Genomic DNA, 19,552 nt, shown 5'->3' with positions numbered 1-19,552 from the left:
CATCATGGTTTTTGCAGCAATGATTTCCTTTGGTTAAACCATTGCTGCTTCCAGTGTGCGGCTTGGCAGCTCATACGGTATGAGGGAAAAAGTCTGTGGACCAAGGTACCGCTTGAACCGGAGGACTTCTGTGGTTTTTAACTTTTTGCATATATTATTATTTACCTTTTAAGTAGCCATTTGTCTGAGCTCTTATTTGTTATTAAATACCCTACACCTGAATCGGTTTGTGCTCCTGTTGTGTTCTTTTTTGTGTGCATGTTTTGACATCAGTGAGGAATCCTCACTGTTTCTGCGAGCTGCATCTGACACAGGCCTTCTGGGATTTCAACAGTGGATATCATTTTTTCTCTACACCCCTGGGAATTGTTTGGGAAACCTATACACATCTAACGACAGACTTCCATTGAGGACAACTGGTTGTTCATTAGAAGTCGTAAGGGACTTCAAGCACCTGTACTGATATTTACTTTTTCACCAATTTTCATATAACTGCATATAATAGACAGTATTATAAAGATGAATATGCACAGATACTGATCCAAAAATCCAGTATAAAACCTGTTAAAACTTACTTAGAAGCTCCCAGTTTAGTACTGTTGATGAGGTTAGGATGGGACACCTACTGAAAGGGGCTGGGAAAACAGGAAGAATGGACACTCCCCTCCCCTTCCCTGTATATATAAATACCGAGCAGTAGTCTGTAAACACGCATGTACAGCTCATACTTTGGGGCTTGGTTAGGAGGCTGAAAATCACCATAATATTATTAAAAAATAAACAAAACTATACATTGTTACAAAAACACTCCCAGATGGGCTATGTAAATGGATCATCTACAAAACATTTATGCAAAGAAAAATCTAGTGTACAATGTCCCTTTAAGGGATGCGAAATTCAAAATTAAAGTTTTATGATTTAAATAAAGCATGCAATAAAAAAAACTTTTATGATCAAAACGTTAATTTAATTTCTAAGGCTCTAGCTCCCACTGAGCATGTGCAAAACTGCACAGTATATGCGTTTTGTGATTGGCGTATGGCTGTATGGTAGGGTGATCTTCAAGGGGGTAGTGTTAGGTTTTATTAAGGGGGGATTGGATGGGTTTTAGAGTAGGGTTGGGTGTATGGGTGGTGGGTTGTAATGTTGGGGGGGTATTTTTTTTTTTTTACAGGTAAAAGAGCTGATTACTTTGGGGCAATGCCCCGCAAAAGGACCTTTTAAGGGCTATTTGGAATTTAGTGTAGGGTAGGGCTTTTTTTATTTTGGGGGGCTTTTTATTTTATTAGGGGGATTAGAGTAGGTGTAATTAGTTTAAAAAAATTGTAATTATTTTATTATTTTCTGTAATTTAGTGTTTTTTTTTCTCGTAATTTAGATAATTGTATTTAATTGTATTTAATTGTAGTTAGGTTAGGGAATTAATTTAATTATAGTGTAGTGTTAGGTGTAATTGTAACTTAGGTTAGGATTTATTTTACAGGTAAATTTGTATTTATTTTAACTAGGAAGTTATTAAATAGTTAATAACTATTTAATAACTATTGTACCTAATTAAAATAAATACAAAGTTGCCTGTAAAATAAAAATAAACCCTGAGATAGCTACAATGTAATTATTAGTTATATTGTAGCTAGCTTAGGGTTTATTTTATAAGTATTTAGTTTTAAATAGGAATTATTTATTTAATTGCAGTAATTTTATATAGATTATTTTAAATTATATTTAAGTTAGGGGGGTGTTAGGGTTAGGGTTAGACTTAGGTTTAGGGGTTAATAAATTTAATATCATGGTGGCGACGTTGGGGGCGGCAGATTAGGGGTTAATAAATGCAGGTAGGTGTTAGCGATGTTAGGGACGGCAGATTAGGGGTTAAAAAAATGTAACTAATGTTTGCGAGGCAGGAGTGCGGCGGTTTAGGGGTTAATATATTTATTGAAGTGGCGGTGATGTCCAGTTAGCAGATTAGGGGTTAAAAAATGTATTTAAGTGTTTGCGATGTGGGGGGGGGGGGCTCGGTTTAGGGGTTAATAGGTAGTTTATGGGTGTTAGTGTACTTTTTAGCACATTAGTTAAGAGTTTTATGTTACGGCGTTAGCCCGTAAAACTCTTAACTACTAACTTTTAAATGCGTTAGGAGTCTTGACAGGAGAGGGTGTACCGCTCACTTTTTCCAAGACTCGTAATACCGGTGTTATGCAAGTCCCATTGAAAAGATAGGATACGCAATTTACGTAAGGGAATTTGCGGTATGCTCGAGTCGCGGAAAAAAAGTGAGCGGTACACCTGTACCTGCCAGACTCGTAATACCAGCTGGTGTTAAAAAGCAGCGTTGGGACCTCGCAACGCTGCTTTTTAAGGCTAAAGCAAGACTCGTAATCTAGGCGCTAGTAAATAGTATCAATTATTTAGCTCAGTCTCCTCTTAGAAGGTAATGAAGTGTGGGTATAAAAACATAACATTTATTATGCTAAAAAATTTAAATTTCACAGCTAAAAAAAAATAACAGCTTCAAAGACATGTAAAAATATACAAAATGTTCTCTATTTAAATTATGGTAGGAAACATACCCCCCCCCAAATTTTGTTTTGTCAAAATCTGTCAGATGTATTATTACTTACATATTGTGTTTTAAAAATATTACACTTTTAAAAATATTACAGATTATTTCTTATTAAAAAATAAGACCTGGTTAGCCATTGATGTCCCCCCCCCCCTCCAAACAAAATTAAAATAAAGTTATTTAAAATATTGTCTTCTGGTGATCACTTTTGGTATATAATCTAGGCTTGCAACAACACTTTAAAAATGTGGATCAAACTTTGGATCCACTATTAATATATAAAATGAAGAGTCTCCTTCCAAAGAACAAGCGTCTATCAGACCTCAAAAAGGTTCACAAATTAATAACAGCAATTAATAATATATTACACAAGGGTCTACTCATATATACCACTAAGAGATGATTGCAACTATTTTGTTCTATTGGATTTAGAATAAGAATTTTAACAAGTTAACTTTTATTATACCTATGCTTCATGCTTAGACAAGATTGATTTTCAGAACTGATATACTTTACTTAGATTATTGAAGTTAATGCAATGTAAATATCTCCCATTTTTAACTTTTTTTTGTTAGAAGTTAAAATATACTCAAATAAATAAGTTTAGTAAAATATAATAATGCAAAATAAACAAGTATTTCAGCTTAGTGTTGGTTAAAATGATTTAATTGTACTTTTATTTATTTATTTAAATCAGTCTCATTCCCCAAAATGCAAACTGAACATGATAATAAATATGGATATATTTAAAGGGGTCTATTCAATGAGTTAGCCAAAGTGAACTGACATGTATTAGACTTGGAGAAAAATCTCATTTCAACTATTCTCTAAATGCAATTTGGCTGTAAAGTCTTTTTAAATATCCTTCTTAGTCATCTTAAAGGGACGTTGTACACTGGATTTTTCTTTGCATAAATGTGTTGTAGATGATCCATTTACATAGCCCATCTGGGTGTGTTTTTGTAAAAATGTATAGTTTTGCTTATTTTTAAATAACACAGTGCTGATTTTCAGACTCCTAAACAAGCCCCAAAGTTGTATATGTATACTGATGTATACAGACTTCACATTGCTTCTCTTTGTATAATGGATCTTTTCATATGCAGGGGAGGGGAGGGAGGGTCTGCTTTCAGCCACTTTCAGTGGATGTCCCAGACTAACTTCATAAACAGTGCTAAATTGGGAGCTTAAAAGTAAGTTTTTAAAAAGAAAAAAATTATACTGGATTTTCTTATCAGTATCTGTGCATATTATTCTTTATTACATGCAGTTATATTAAAATTGCTGTACGCTCACTTACGTATACTTTTAAATATACCGACTTGCTGTAGCAAGTCAGTTGTCCACAAAAATCTCATTGGTGGTCAACTTGTGGTCAACATCCAGCTGAATTTAAAGTTTGGAATTTCAAGTTGCATATTGTTCACATACTAATTTCTTATATTTAGAAGTTAAGAATCTAATCAACGTTGTCAAAGGTTTTTTTTGTAAAAATTGGCTTTTTGGAATTAGGTCAATGTAAATTATTTCCTTATGCCGGTCACTTAACATCTTCTTAATATAACCCTCAGCAATAGAATACTACCAGTAGCAAAACCTCCATGCTTCAATCTCCCACATTAGTTTTTTCAACACTAATCTGAACCATTTTTATTAAACAACCACAATCTCTTTGTTTGTTTGTTTTTTTAAATACAACACATAATATATACTGTATGTGAACAAATAGTTTAGAAAAACTATTTTTAATTAAAAACCTCCCAAAATACAATGCTTCTACATAGAATTATACAAAGTATATCATGATTTGCATGCCTACAAATATTTCAGAAAATATATTTATAATTAAATATTTCCATCCATAGGATCTCAGAGATAGTGGACAGGGTATACACATAAGCAAATGCAGTGTTCTCATGTTTTGATTTCAAAACATTATATTTAATGTAATTTATATGTCAACATTTGAAATATGGTTAATGAAAGAACAGTGTATTTTTTACTTCTAATTTAGTAACTTTTTTAAGAATAAAAAATATAAATAATCAATATTATAAAAATGATGTTTAAGCATGAATAGACCATGTTGTGGTGAACATGCATTTAATCTATGGTTCAATTCATGTTCCTCATAATATCCAGAGTTGGGGAGCTGTGAAGGACGGACTGGAGAGCCAACAAATTCAAGAGTTTCTAGACTCTCTGGATACATTTGTTGGAACTTTGTCTTCAGCAAGACACAATCTAGAAGGAAAAATTGAACTAAAAAAAATGGATACAACTGGTGGTTTCCTTGATAACCTGCAAAATCCAAAAGACTTTATATCCGCAGGTAAGAAAAGAAATATTCAGTTCCCATCTATTCTAAATATTCTTAATGAAAACAATTACAAGGAAAAATAAGTTGTGGTGAATTACAATAATTGTTATATGTATGTGAGCAATGGGAAGGGGCTTTTTATTGCCATTTGTGCAGTTTACAGGGCAAGCACTTTATAGCCAATTTCAAAAGGGACACTAAACACTAACTACATTTCATACACCTCCCTCTAATCATGGGTGCTATCATTTTGGAACCTAGGTGTCTGAAGGAGAGTTGCTGCACATGTGCAAACAGGTCAGAACTGGAATGTAGTGAAAGAAAGATTTCAACATGGCAGCATTTATGACTAGAGGGAATAATCTCAATACTATGCTAATAAAATGTATTTATTGTTTAGTGTCCCTTTAAATGATTAATTCCCAGTAAGAGAGCAGTTAAGAGATATCCATCTTTTGTACTTTTAAGTGAGAATTTAAACTGTGACATTAAGTACTTCAGTGCAAAGGATGAAATAGTGTCAGTCTCAGTCATTACTGTGTGCAGAAAACTGTGTCATCCTCTGAGGTAATCTATATTCATTGTGCAATAAGGGGTTGTATGTCTGGGTAAACATGGTGACCAGCTATGACACTTGCCACCAGGCTGCATTGACTGAGGTAGAGGGGGCCCCAACAGAGTTCTTTTCTACCCCTTGTATGACCCAGAGGGGCAAATAACCACTTCTTTGAAAGAGGGGAAGTTCCTATTTTGAATGAGGGGTTATTTTCCAAATTATAATGATTGACACTAGGGGTATTTCCTATATTGGGGGCTATTTCAGAACATATACATTACAGACTAATTGATATAGAGGGGGATGAGGTCCTTTATTTTACATTAAGGGTTTTCCTCTTTTGAATGATGGGTAACATGCCCCTCACTTGCAGGTGATCACCATGGTAGCGATGAAGGGCCAGATTACAAGTGGAGCTCTAAATATCACTTTCATGAATGACTTTTTACCCCTTATTTGGAAGCAGAAATACTGTTTTTTTTTTTTTTTTTTTTTAAATGAGTGGTTCTGTGTCTGTTTGTTATTGCTATAACAATATCAAAGCCCTTGCAGCGCTGTGGGAGGAATAAAGAACCTCTTATTAACGCACCTTCACCACACTGTTGAAATATGCTATAACACCTCTAGTTTTAATAAGGGGGTCTCATGTTTCAAATAATGTTTTTATGTCCCTAAAGCTGCCAAATGACTGTCATGGTTACAAAAATTGCCTGACAACAAGTGCTAGCTTTAGTTTGTTGTCTGGTCAGGGCATAAAAATAGAAAGAAAGAAAAAAACAATTGTATTTTCACATTTTAAATGACTAATATTTATTGAAGAACATAGTTATAAAATCCTATTTTAATTGATGGGAAATGTGAAACAATAAAGTGTGTGCATGATGTATTTATAAAATAATTACTCTAAGGTTGCAGTTTTTTAAAAGGACAGTCTAGTCGAAATTAATCTTTCATGATTCAGATAGGCGATGTAATTTTAAACAACGTTCCAATTTACTTTTATCATCAAATTTGCTTTGTTCTCTTGGTATTCTTTGTTGAATAGCTAAACCTAGGTAGGCTCATATGCTAATGTCTAAGCCATTGAGGGCTGCCTCATATCTCAGTGCATTTTGACAGTTTTCATAGCTAGACCGTGCTAGTTCATGTGTGTCATATATATAACATTGTGCTCAAACCTGTGGAATTACCTATAAGTCAGTACAGATTGGCTAAAATGCAAGTCTATCAAAAGAACTGAAATAAGGGGTCAGTTTGCAGAGGCTTAGATACAAGGTAATCACAGAGGTTAAAAGTATATTAATATAACCGTATTGGTTATGCAAAACTGGGGAAGGAGTAATGAATGGATTAGCTATAGTTTATATGTATATGAGTCTGTGATTGGCTGATGGAGATCATATGATATAGGAGGTCGACAAATTCAAGTAAAATTTACAGTTTGTCAGAAAAAGATATTTACTGCTCATTTAAAATTCAGAGTAAGTGCTATTGCCTTGTCTTTTTATTATGCACTTCTTGATTATTCAATTCTACTTTATTTAATGGAGCTTTAATACAAATCAGCTTCAAGTTGAAATCAAGAATTGTGTCTAGAAGTACAGCCTCTTAGTCCTACACCAGGATAGCCCTGTAAAATCAATTATCATCTCATGTCCTTTATAACACACATATTTGCTATGTACTGTTTTGCAGGTGGCAATAGTGAAATAATTGAAAAATTAGAAGGAATGCTAGCTGTATGGATAAAACAGATTGAGCAAGTGTTGGCAGAAAGTGAACAGATGAGAAAAGAAGCGGATGACATTGGTCCCTTTGCTGAGTTAGAACACTGGAAGTCACGGATGTCCTCATTCAACAGGTAGTTATGATGTCTTAAGCGTATCTGGCCAATCACAACATTCTTATCCTCTGTAGTATATAGCTTATATTAAGGCCACACCCATCAAGCAGAGGCAAGATATAACATAAAGTATGCCTTTCCATAATTAAAAAAATATATAATTACACATAGTTTAAACAGCCTGTTATTACAAAAGACAGTATCATCTTGATTTGTGTTTTGGTCATATTTCAACTCGTACTGGTTGTTGGTGAAATGGATGTAAATATCTTACAATATTTCATTTAGAATCAGTGAATCTTACAGGGAGAATTGTTTTTTATATATTAATATGAATAAATACTGTATTACAAACAATCTGCATAAAATATATATTTAAAAATATGTGCAGCATGTATAACTTTCATTCTGTTAGCAAAATTTGCATTGTTTTGAAGCCTAAGGGCTCACCCAGGGGTCAAGTCCTACAAAAAAAAGTGTTGGAACACACTTATACCCCCAAAACAATTAATATTGTTTTATACACACACACACTATATTTATATGTATATATCTATACGCATTGGTTAATGAAAGCAAATTAAATCCAATGAAGGTTTGAATGGTTGCCTTTGGGCCTGAGACTCCTCCTCTGTCACAGAGTCTCACCCACTTAAGGTACAATAGTCCTATTTCTGCTGAGGGGAGTTTAATAACCCCAGAGCAAGCCACACAGAAATATAAGTACCATGTGTTCCACACAGTGCGGGGTGATTACATAGCAGGACCACTGGCAGGCTTGCATTTAGTGTATTGTAAGAAGTGTTACTGCCCATTACCAGAGGATCTCACTATCCCTCTAACCAGACTGTGCTCCAGCTCCTCCCACCAGCAGCAGCAGTGTTTACTGAAGCATTTCTGTTCTCTGTCCAGGGGGAACTTAGTTCCACCTGCAAAAATAGTGCAGGAACTCTGTTCCCATGCGTTCCCGCTTGACTTGACCTCTGGGCACACCCCTAATTAAAGTAAATTTGCTACATTTTTTCACTATGTGTAACAAATCATTTTGGTCTGTTTATATTATATTTAGGAATATCTATTTATAAATACTTAGAACATATTTTCGTATGTGAAGAACATTGCAATGTGAAATATTTACATTAAATAGTTATTATTAAATATGAATATTGCATATTTATGATTATACATGTTTTCATCTACTGGACTGCAAAGGGCACCATTGCACGTCTATATATGTCTATATATGTATACATATGTATTTATGTGTTCATATGTGTATATATGTCTGTAGATACATAAGTACACATATAATGAACACACACATATATATATATACATATATATATATATATATATATATATATATATATATATACACACAAATTATTATTATTATTATTATACTTTATTTATTAAGCGCCAACATATTCCGCAGCACTGTCCATGGATACAATTCATTTAAATAAAACAATACAAGACTTGTAAGATACAGGACAAAATTTACAAACACATACAGGAGGGATTGAGGGCCCTATTCCCGTGGGAACTTACAATCTAGAAGGGTAGGAGGTTGAGAAACAAGAGGTGAGGACTGCATGATTGAGAAAGATGTTAATACAGAGTTAGATGAGGAAAATGTTAGGTAAGTGAAATTAATTTATTATTGAGTTGGGTGGTAGGCTTCCCTGAACAGAAAAGTCTTCAGGGAACATTTAAAGGAAGAAAGATTAGGGCAAAGCCTGACAGCACAAGGGAGAGTGTTCCAAAGGGTAGGTGCTGTACAACAGAAGTCCTGCAGTCTAGCATGAGAGGAGGTGATAGTTGCGGATGCAAGGAGCAGGTCATTGTTGGATCTTAGTGGACGGGCTGGAGTATACTTGTGTAATAGAGAGGATAGGTAGAGGGGAGCGGTGTTGGTCAGAGTTTTGTATGTAAGGGTGAGAATTTTGAATTTGATTCTGCTGTGAATGGGGAGCCAATGAAGGGACTCACAGAGAGGTGCAGCAGATACAGATCGATGGGAAAGGTGGATCAGCCTGGCAGAGGCATTTAGGATGGATTAAAGGGGGGAGAGGCGGGAAAGAGGAAGGCCAGCGAGTAGGTTATTGCAGTAGTCAAGTCGGGAGATAACAAGGGAGTGGATTATTTGCTTTGTGGTGTCAGCGCTCAGAAAAGGGCGAATTTTGGAAATATTGCGTAGATGATTGTGGTAGGATGTAGAAAGTGATTGGATATGGGGGACGAAGGATAGGTTTGAGTCAAGTGTGACTCCGAGGCAGCGGACTTGGGGCGATGGGGAAATGGTGATGCCGTCAACAGGGATAGAGAAGTCAGAAGTCAGCGTAGAGCTTGAGGGGGGGATAAGAAAGATCTCAGTCTTGGATATGTTAATCTTTAGGTGGTGAGAGGCCATCCAGGAAGAAATACCAGATAAGCAGTCGCTGACATGAGAGAGGACAGAGGGAGAGAGAGCAGGGGTGGAGAGGTAGATCTGGGTGTCATCAGCATAGAGGTGATATTTGAAGCCATAACTGTTGATAAGTTTAAACAGCAAAGAAGTATAGATGGAGAAGAGTAGAGGACCCAGAACAGATCCTTGAGGTACTCCAACAGACAGAGGCATAGGAGAGGAGTCGTCGCCGGCAAATGACACAGAAAAAGACCTGTGAGAAAGATAGGAGTGAATTCAGGAAAGAGCAGTGTCACAGAGGCCAAAAGAGCTAAGGGTCTGTAGGAGGAGGGGGTGGTCAACTGTGTCGAAGGCAGCTGAGAGGTCAAGTAAGATGAATATAGAGTAGTGGCCAATATTTTTAGCAGAGAGAAGATCGTTTGTGACCTTGGTAAGGGCAGTCTCAGTTGAGTGTTTTGGGCGGATTGCAGTGGGTCAAGCAAGGAGTTGGCAGACAGGAAGTGGGTTAGGCGATTGTAAACTAGTTTTTCAAGGAGTTTTGATGTTAGTGGAAGCAGTGATATGGGGCGGTAGCTTTCAGGAGAATTAGGGTCGAGGGAGAGTTTTTTGAGTATGGGAGTGACTTTTGCGTGTTTGAAAGAAGATGGGAATGAGCCAGTAGAGAGAGATAGGTTGAAGATGTGGGTAAGAGCAGGAGTGAGGGTGGAAGATAGGGAGGGTATTAGATGGGAAGGGATAGGGTCGAGTGGGCAGGTAGTGATGCGTGAGGAAGATAGTAAGGAAGAAACTTCATTCTCAGTGGCTGGATGGAAGATACAGAGGGTGGCAGAGGGAGTAATTGGGCCTTTTGTTGGAATATTGCAGGTTGGTGTTGGGATGTTGCTTCGGATAGTACGTGTTTTGTTTAAAAAGTAGTCTGCCAGGTCTTGAGAACTAAAGACAGGTGGGGGTGGTGGAGCAGATGGGTAGAGGAGAGAGTTAAAGGTGTAGAAGAGTAATTTAGGGTTTGAGGAAAGAGTAGATATGAGAGAAGAGAAGTAAGTTTTCTTGGCTAAGTGAAGGGCGGAAGTGTATGAACGAAGAATAAACTTATAGTGTATGAAATCGGGTTCAGAGTGAGTTTTCCTCCAGACACGCTCAGCAGTGTGGGAGCATTTTTGCAAATAGCGTGTTTGCTGAGCATGCCAGGGCTGTAACTGACGGCGTGGTGTTTTGCGCAGCTGGGGAGGGGCAAGTGTGTCTAATGCAGAGGAGAGAGTTTTGTTATAGTGGGCTGTAGCTAGATTAGGGCAGGTTATAGTGGAGGTGTGAGTGAGGAGATTTTGAATGATTTTTGAAAATTGGAGCGGATCCACAGCATGTGTATTTCTACAGGTGCGGGGGCGGGATGGAGAAGTGGGTTTAGCTGTTGCATTAATATTATAGGTTACCAGGTGATGGTATGAAATAGGAAAAGGGTGACAGGTGGTGTCAGATATAGAGCAGAGGTAGGAAAATACCAGGTCGATGGAGTGTCCATCACAGTGAGTCGGGAATAGGGTGGATTGTGAGAGACCGAAGGAGGATGTGAGTGAGAGAAGTTTAGAGGCAGCGGGAGCAGATGGGTTGTCAATGGGAATGTTGAAGTCCCCAAGAATTAGGATTGGTATATTTGAAGAGAGAAAGTGAGGAAGCCAGGCAGCAAAGTTGTCAAAGAATTGGGAAGTTGGTCCAGGAGGGCGATAGATGACTGCCACTTTGAGGGAGAGGGGGGAGAACAGGCGAATACAGTGGACTTCAAAGGAGGAGAAGGAAAGAGATGGGATTGGAGGTAGGTATTGATAAGTGCAAGAGGGGGAGAGCAGGATGCCAACACCGCTGCCACGTTTCTCACCTGGCCTAGGTGTGTGGCTAAAGTGAAGACCACCGTGTGTGAGAGCAGCAATGGAAACAGTGTCAGAAGGAGATAGCCAGGGTTCTGTAATTGCTAAAATGGTGAAAGCATTTGATATAAACAGGTCATGAATTGCTGTAAGTTTGTTGCAGACAGAGCGAGAGTTCCATAGTGCTCAGGTGAAAGGAGTGTATCCGTGTGGGATGCATTGGATGGAAATGAGGTTATGTGTGTTGCTTTTATTACAGTTTCTATATGGAGTGCGTGATTGGGTAATGGTGGGAATGAGGGTGGGCCCAGGATTTGGAGAGATGTCGCCTGATGCTAATAGCATCAAGATGGATAGTAAGAGTAGGTGAGAATGAGATTTATAGCAGTGGAGGCATTTCTGTGAGGTGGTGCAGTTTAGTGACATAGATTTTAAAATAGAAAGTACTTCGTGAGAGCTAAGGTATGGTGAAGAAAGGAGAGAGGAGCCTATATAAACTGCATGTGGAGAAGGGTAAGGTATGAGCATTTGAGCCTGCTTGTGGAATAGACATGAGACTGATAAAAGAAAAAGCAGTCCTGAAAACATAGCAGAATGTTAAGTGCAAAATATTTTGCTTGCCTCAAATCTTCTTCAAATCTTATTCAATTCTTGTCTAATTCTCAGCGCTGTCACTTAAAGATGGTCACTTAGAGAGATGGGAGCTTAGAGAGACAGATGGGATCTTAGAGAGATGGAATACTCTGCAAATGCTCAGACCCCAGCAAACGCTCTCCCCTAACTGGTCCTAAATTTATAAGGCTACAGCAGACAGCTGAGTTTAATTGTTTTGAAACAGGGAGATAAGTTACACCCAGGTGAGAAGACTAAGAATTGCTACAAGATCAGAGGAGTAGATTCAAGAAAGAAAATTGGGTGGGGATTAATTAATTCATTAAGCAAAGTTTGATAAGGAGATGCACATGCTGGGGACAGGAAAGAGCAGATTAATGGAGTAGACAGTTGGTTCTATAGAGTTAAAAAACAGTGTTTAAATCCAGCAAAGACACTGGGTTTTAAAGGGACATACCAGGAGTTAAAAAACAGTGTTTAAATCCAGCAAAGACACAGGGTTTTAAAGGGACATACCAGGAGTTAAAAAACAGTGTTTAAATCCAGCAAAGACACTGGGTTTTAAAGGGACATACCAGGAGTTAAAAAACAGTGTTTAAATCCAGCAAAGACACAGGGTTTTAAAGGGACATACCAGGAGTTAAAAAACAGTATTTAAATCCAGCAAAGACACCGGATTTTAAAGGGACATACCAGGAGTTAAACAACAGTGTTTAAATCCAGCAAAGAGACAGAGTTTTAAAGGGACATACCAGGAGTTAAAAAACAGTGTTTAAATCCAACAAAGACACAGGGTTTTAAAGGGACATACCAGGAGTTAAAAAACAGTGTTTAAATCCAGCAAAGACACAGGGTTTTAAAGGGACATACCAGGAGTTAAAAAACGGTGTAAATCCAGCAACATCCAGGTAGCCCTCATGGGAAGTGAGGGAGTTAGATTCCAGGCCCCTCTCAAAATTGTCATAAGTAACACCTAATACATGATTTTTAAAGCTTTGAAATGAAGACTTCAAATGCTAAACAGCATTATAAACCTAATTAAATAATCACACAACAGACTGTATCATCAAATTAAGTTTAATGAACAAAAACATTTTTTTACTTGCATTTTTCTGCAAACAGTTCTCTGCATTGTTAGCATGTTAGATAATATTGGGTCTGCACCTATTCTATGCATTTCAATCTGGAGTGATTAATAGGCAGTTAGGCACCCTCACCTCAAGCAGGAAGATAATAGGGAAGTGGCTGCTAGATCTTGTTGCTTGATAGGTCTGGTCTGCTCTGTGTACACAGATTAATTTCAGTTTGCTAACTTACATACCTTTTCTGCAACACAAGCGGACAGCTCCACCTACTGGCTATTTTAATTAGTGCACTGCTTTTCAATGCTTTTCAATAGCAGTCACATGACTGAAAAAAAAGGTTTTTATTCTGAAACTGTGCAAATTGAACCGGCGTAAACCAAGGGCCATCTGTATATATATATATATATATATATATATATATATCTATCCCCTCAAGGCAGAGCTTTCCAAACTTTTCATGTTGGTGACACACTTTTTAGACCTACATCATTTCGCGACACAGTAATTAATTCAGCTGTACTAGCAAAAAGGAGGTTAAACTAACTTGTTTTAAGAGATACAGACACATAAATAAATTATATAATAATAAAATGCATTTACAAGTAACAGTATGTATGTGCAAGAATTAAAAAAAGTTTAATAACACCAATAGCTACTTACTATTTTAGTGGGATGTATGAGGTTGATGGGATGAACACAGTTTCTGAATATTTGGTGGAATATTAGATAAAGACACTCGCATTTCATCATCAAGCATTTTTAAGCTTCCACTTCCTATCCATATATCAAGAGCTAGAGCAGCAATGCACTACTGGGAGCTAGTTGCAAAAAACCCCCACTGACTTCAGCTCAGCGATTAAGCTGCCGCCCTCAGAGCTCGGTGAGTCCGATTGACTACTGCCCGCACTGCAAACACACTGCTGTCCCACTCACTGACAACACTTGCAGTCATGAGCCAATTAAGGAGACTACACCTGCAGTCAGGAGCCAATGTGCTGGCAAAGCCGCCAATGGGAATAGTTTCAGTTCCCACTGAGCTGTGCCAATTGGTTAAGATGATCTGTGACTCACTAGGTATCAATCACGTGTCAACCATGTGATATGCGTAGCAGGCAGACGGAAAGTCAGAAACCCAAAAAAAAAAAAAAATTTAAATTTAAAATAATTTGTGCTGAAGCAGGGACACACCTACACACTGCTGCCGACACACTAGTGTGTCCCGACACACAGTTTGGAAAGCACTGCCTCAAGGACTAGGCATTTCAGACTAAAACTTCCCCAAGAGACCAGAGCATTTTTAACATTTTTTCCATCACTCCATTTAAACAGAAATAGAGCCTTGTTTTTTTTTTTATTTACCCATCAATATTTTTTATTAGATAGTGTTATTATGAGTGTAACTGTACTTTTAAAAGTATTTTTGATGTGTTTTGTGACACTTTTTTGACTCGCATAAAAAGAGCTCTGAAGTTGCACTATTCCAAACCGTGCTAAATTTAATTGTGTTCAAGTGATCGCATTTACATTTAACCTGTAATATATACGCTCTCCTTTCCGATGTGCGCAAACAGGCATGATAAACCCGATATCGCTCGCAACAGAGCACCACTAGTGATCTAGCCCTTTATGGGTAATTACATTTTAATTTGAATTTCCCCTTGATGGGTAAGTTTCAACAAACCTATAATTAAATTAACCAATGTGTACAAGTCAACTATGGATGTTGTATATTATATTATTTTATAAGGAGTCTAACTTACTGAAGGATCCGACAATTGGGGTCCATTTATCAAAGGCCGGATGGACAAGAGTGGACATCTCTGCCCCTGTCCACTCGGCATCTTAGCTAGCAGGCAGCATTATGCTGCCGGCATTTATAACTTTACTAGCCGCTACTTGTGCAATTTCACCCCATGCTCACACGCGGCATATTGCACATGAGTAGGGGCTGTCAATTGGACAAGTCTGAGGGGATTGAAAAATGGCAGTTCAGAGTTGTCATATAGGTTATGCGAGCCTGCAGCATTTTTTAATGTCTACTTTACTTGAAATAAGTTGTTTACAATAAAACATATTTCTAAAAAAACTAAACTAAAACTAAAAAAAGGCCCATCCGACATTTGAAATATCTCTTTTTGTACACTTTTTGTTCTATCTTCTGTAGCTTGTTCAGAACTAAAATCTTTGACCCTTGAAGTTTTCCTAATTAAGTTCCTATGAGGTACATATTGTTGCTGTACTACTGCTCACTTAGCGTAACAGTTAATCACTTCTGAAATTATTATTTTTTTGGCAAAATGTAAGTCAGTACTGGTATTAAGTCTTTGAAATGATTGAAAATTTGTTTTTTAGTCTTTTTGATGAGATAAAAAGTCCCAAAGTGAAGAAAGTCATAAACATTCTGCAAGTCGCGAAATCTAGAAGTCTGAAACAATGGAAGGAACTGGTAAAATAAAGTGTATTTCATATAAATATTTGTGTTAATATCAATTTGTAAGGCAAATGCTATACAAATTTGAATGTTTTTTGCTATTTATACATTGCATTTTTTTTTAAAATTAATGAAATGTTTGTTTTTTCATTGATTAAGCACACAGTTAATGTTGTGCACTAGACATGCTCCCAAGCTGTTCCTCAGCCAGGCATAGCTTGTGATTGGTGGATATGTAGGAATGCCACTTCAGTTTCACCAATCTCAGAAGAGGCAAAAACATTACAAACTGTAAACAAGCATTTGCTTTATAAGAAAAAAAATCTAACCAATTGAACACCTGCCAAAACAACATGCGTTTTAATATTTGCCTGTTTTGGTTAGCTTTGCTTTAATTTATACATAATGATTTTAAAGGGATATGAAACACAATTTTTTTCTTTCATGATTGAGATAGAGCATGCAATATTAGGCCTGCTTTCTAATTTACTCCTATTATCAATTTGTCTTTGTTCTCTTAGTATCATTATATGAAAAATCAGGAATGTAAGCTTAGGAGCCACAATCAGCAAGCGCTACCCAGGTGCTGAACCAAAAAATTGGCTAGCTCCTAAGCTTACATTCCTGCTTTTAAAATAAACATTCCAAGAGAATGAAGAAAAATTGATATTATAAGTAAATTAGAGAGTTGCTTAAAATTGCATGCTCTATCTGATTCATGAAAGAAAAAATTTGTGTTTCATATCCCTTTAAGGCAATTTGGACCTAACTCTCTTAAGCTATTTGTTCAGATGATATTATCTAAATAGATCCACCAATGTTACAAAGTTCTTCATTAGATTCTGTAAAGGCAAATTTGATTTTGATAGCTGTGTATGTCCCTAATGGATGTTCCCTATATTCTGTAGCAAAGAGACACACATATTAAACGTAAAGTACAAATTACTAATTGTATTAATAGTACTTTTAAAATTTGTATAACAAATATGCAACAAAATGTTTCACTCTTTTTGTATCATCTCTATATTATGATATTGGAAGTGCTGACTTCTCAGCATTTTTTCCCCACAGTAATAGTTAAACCCATTTGTTACAGTGAAAAAAGGTACATTAGGTCATAATGATGATTAAAGTGCTGTACTCAATAAAATGTTTCATAAAAATGTATAAATCACATAAAATGATGATGATTAGTTAGGGTCCCTGTGGAATATTAAAGCTGGAGTTGACCCTGGAGATAAACTGGACAGTTTATGCAAGCATGAACTTTCACAAATAGTAGCCGATTTTGATATTGTTAAATGAAACATTTGCAAATCATTCACTAATATGTTTTACACGTTACTTATAAATTATTCACTGATATTGCATTAATCGAATATTTTTAAAATATCCGTCTCCTAAGTATTTTGCTTTCTTGAATAGGATTGCAGTGTCACAAATGCAGCCAATGAAGCAAAGGACAATGTGAAATATTTGTACACCCTCGACCGTTTTTTTGGTCCCCTTGGAAAGGCCTCTCCTGTAAGTTTCAAAATGGCTGCCACAGATCCACGTTTCTACTATACTGCTTGTGAAAATGTTAATAGATATTTGCTTGGAAGAAATAATTTGGCAAACATGTTTTACCTCTATAGAATGAAACATTTAGAAAGCTATGAGTTGAATTGGACAGTTGGAGTTTTGATGAAATTTGCTAAATATGCCGTGTCATAAAGAGAAATGTATCTATCAGTTACTTTTTCATCAACATTTTGTTTACTGTATTTATGACTGACACATATATAAGTTATGGCAGCCCAATAGGTGACCAGTTGGTTAATACATCAACATGCTAATTTATTTTATTGATAATATTGGAACAAAGAAGTGTATGTTGATCTAGATTAGTACTATTTAATCACTGGAATATGGACCTGGGATGGTATATTCAACACTAGTCCCTATGAATTGGTATTTATTCAATCTCCTCATAAAATATTTAATAAAGGAAAGTAAATCAGTCATGCAATATACCTTCATTATGTTTTTTACCTGCATTAGCTTAAAGGGACAGTCTACACCTTAGTCATCTTTAAGTCTCACCTTAGATAAAGCTGCAAATAGCCTCCTCACTTTAAGTCGGTTTTCACTTTACAGCCGGTTTCCGGTCCCTAACCCGCTGTATGAGCGGGGTATACTTGTATCCGTTTTTACGTTACGAATTTGTATTTGTAACAAAGCAAATGCACATCTCTAATATATATATATATATATATATATATATATATATATATATATATATATATATATATATATATATAAAAGTATTGTTTTATATATAAATGCATTCATTAATTTTATTATCCTTTCTTAGGCAACAATGGTGGAACATATACCAAGCTTAATGAACAGTATTCGGATGATCTACAGTACATCACAGTATTATAACACATCAGAACACATGACATCACTTTTTCTCAAAGTCACCAATCAGATTGTTAGTACCTGCAAGAGCTACCTGAACCACGGTGTTAAAAAAATATGGGATCTTGAAAGGTATGATCAAAACTTTTAAAATTATAAGGATTTATATGATTTTGAAAATTCAAAAACAGAAGACATAATTGTTGCCATCATTTTATTACAAGTGGTTCATGTATGTACCTGAGTGGGGTTCCATTTCATCAATTGAAGTTAGGTCAATTGGATTTCAACACAGATTATAAAGCCTATTTTCTATTTCTTGGAACAAGCAAGCACTATAATACTTTAGTCTGCTGTTTCATACATAATCTTCAGTAGTGGGTCTGTATAAAAATGAATAACTTTTCTGCTGGTGGCAATGGTTATAAATTAAACATGCAGATTTTTTTGATAATGGTCTTTTTATTGTGTAAACTGGACGCAAAAAAATTTGTAAAAAAAAAAGAAAGCAAACCAATCTGATTTATGTTAGAGCAATTTATTTAGTAGCTTGGTCATATATGTCTGTTACAAAAGTCAGGTAAAGTTGGTCACTTTTCAAAAAAGCAGCATGTCTATAGCAGCTGCCTAATATAGTAAAACATGTGGCTGAAATTATGAGGGTTGAGCTGTGAGATGTGTTTAAAAATACAAATCAGTTGTGCAAATTATGTATCAATAATTGTAATGTTAGAAAAATGCCACAAGAATTCTATATAATCAGTGTTCTCCAAAGCAGTGTTCCCTCTAAGGCAAGTTTTGTAAGTGGCCCAGTGAAACAGTTAATTAGAGCAACTAGCAAACACTACACAATGCAGACTTCAAGGTGAGCTTCCTTTATTAACTGTTTCACTGCTAGGCCACTCACAAAACTGGCCTTTGAGGGAACACTGCTCCACAGAAAATGTTGGCACCCGGGTGACATTTTAAAGTAGCAAGGATGGGGCAGTGTCATACTTTCTAATATAACATTCTGTTATCCAAAGTGCAAATTAATTGCATAATTTAACAGAAATTTATTTAATGATAATTTGAGAAATAAACATTGCACATGTTTAATATTAGCTAATTTTAGTTTAATTTTGGTTAAAGTTTTTAGTGGTCAGTAAAATCAGTTGGATGATGCACCAATTAAAAGGTTCTGGGGAGAACATTGATAATTCATCCATTGGAACTGGTGAAATTATTGGTGTGGAATTAAATATCAATACATGTTGTTGTCTAATATTATTCTAATACATGCATGTCCAATATTTTCCAAAAAACAGTGAATGTATTTATTTTTTTCCTAAATGGGACAATAAAACTTTAGCAAGTTGAAAATATAACTACAAAGTTGCATATAAACATAGGCCCATGAACAAATACATTAGATTTGCGCAGAATGGAAGTGAGCCCATGTTTAGAGTGGCTAACTATATTGAG

The 19,552-nt window shown here is 36.1% G+C and overlaps 1 protein-coding gene across 1 annotated transcript in view; it reads left to right on the top strand.

Moving 5' to 3' along the window:
• The window catches only part of LOC128661578 (dynein axonemal heavy chain 5-like), a 671,317-nt gene that overhangs the window by 33,821 nt on the left and 617,944 nt on the right, over positions 1 to 19,552 (top strand). Inside the window, 5 exon segments of the mRNA XM_053715820.1 lie at positions 4,706 to 4,895; positions 7,135 to 7,300; positions 15,604 to 15,697; positions 17,108 to 17,206; positions 18,039 to 18,220. Of these exon segments, the coding sequence (XP_053571795.1) occupies positions 4,706 to 4,895; positions 7,135 to 7,300; positions 15,604 to 15,697; positions 17,108 to 17,206; positions 18,039 to 18,220 (731 nt within the window).

Source organism: Bombina bombina, chromosome 5, assembly GCF_027579735.1.
Source record: "Bombina bombina isolate aBomBom1 chromosome 5, aBomBom1.pri, whole genome shotgun sequence".
Lineage (NCBI taxonomy): Eukaryota > Metazoa > Chordata > Amphibia > Anura > Bombinatoridae > Bombina > Bombina bombina.
Note: the sequence above shows the minus strand (reverse complement) of the source record. Positions and strands in the feature narration are given on the sequence as shown.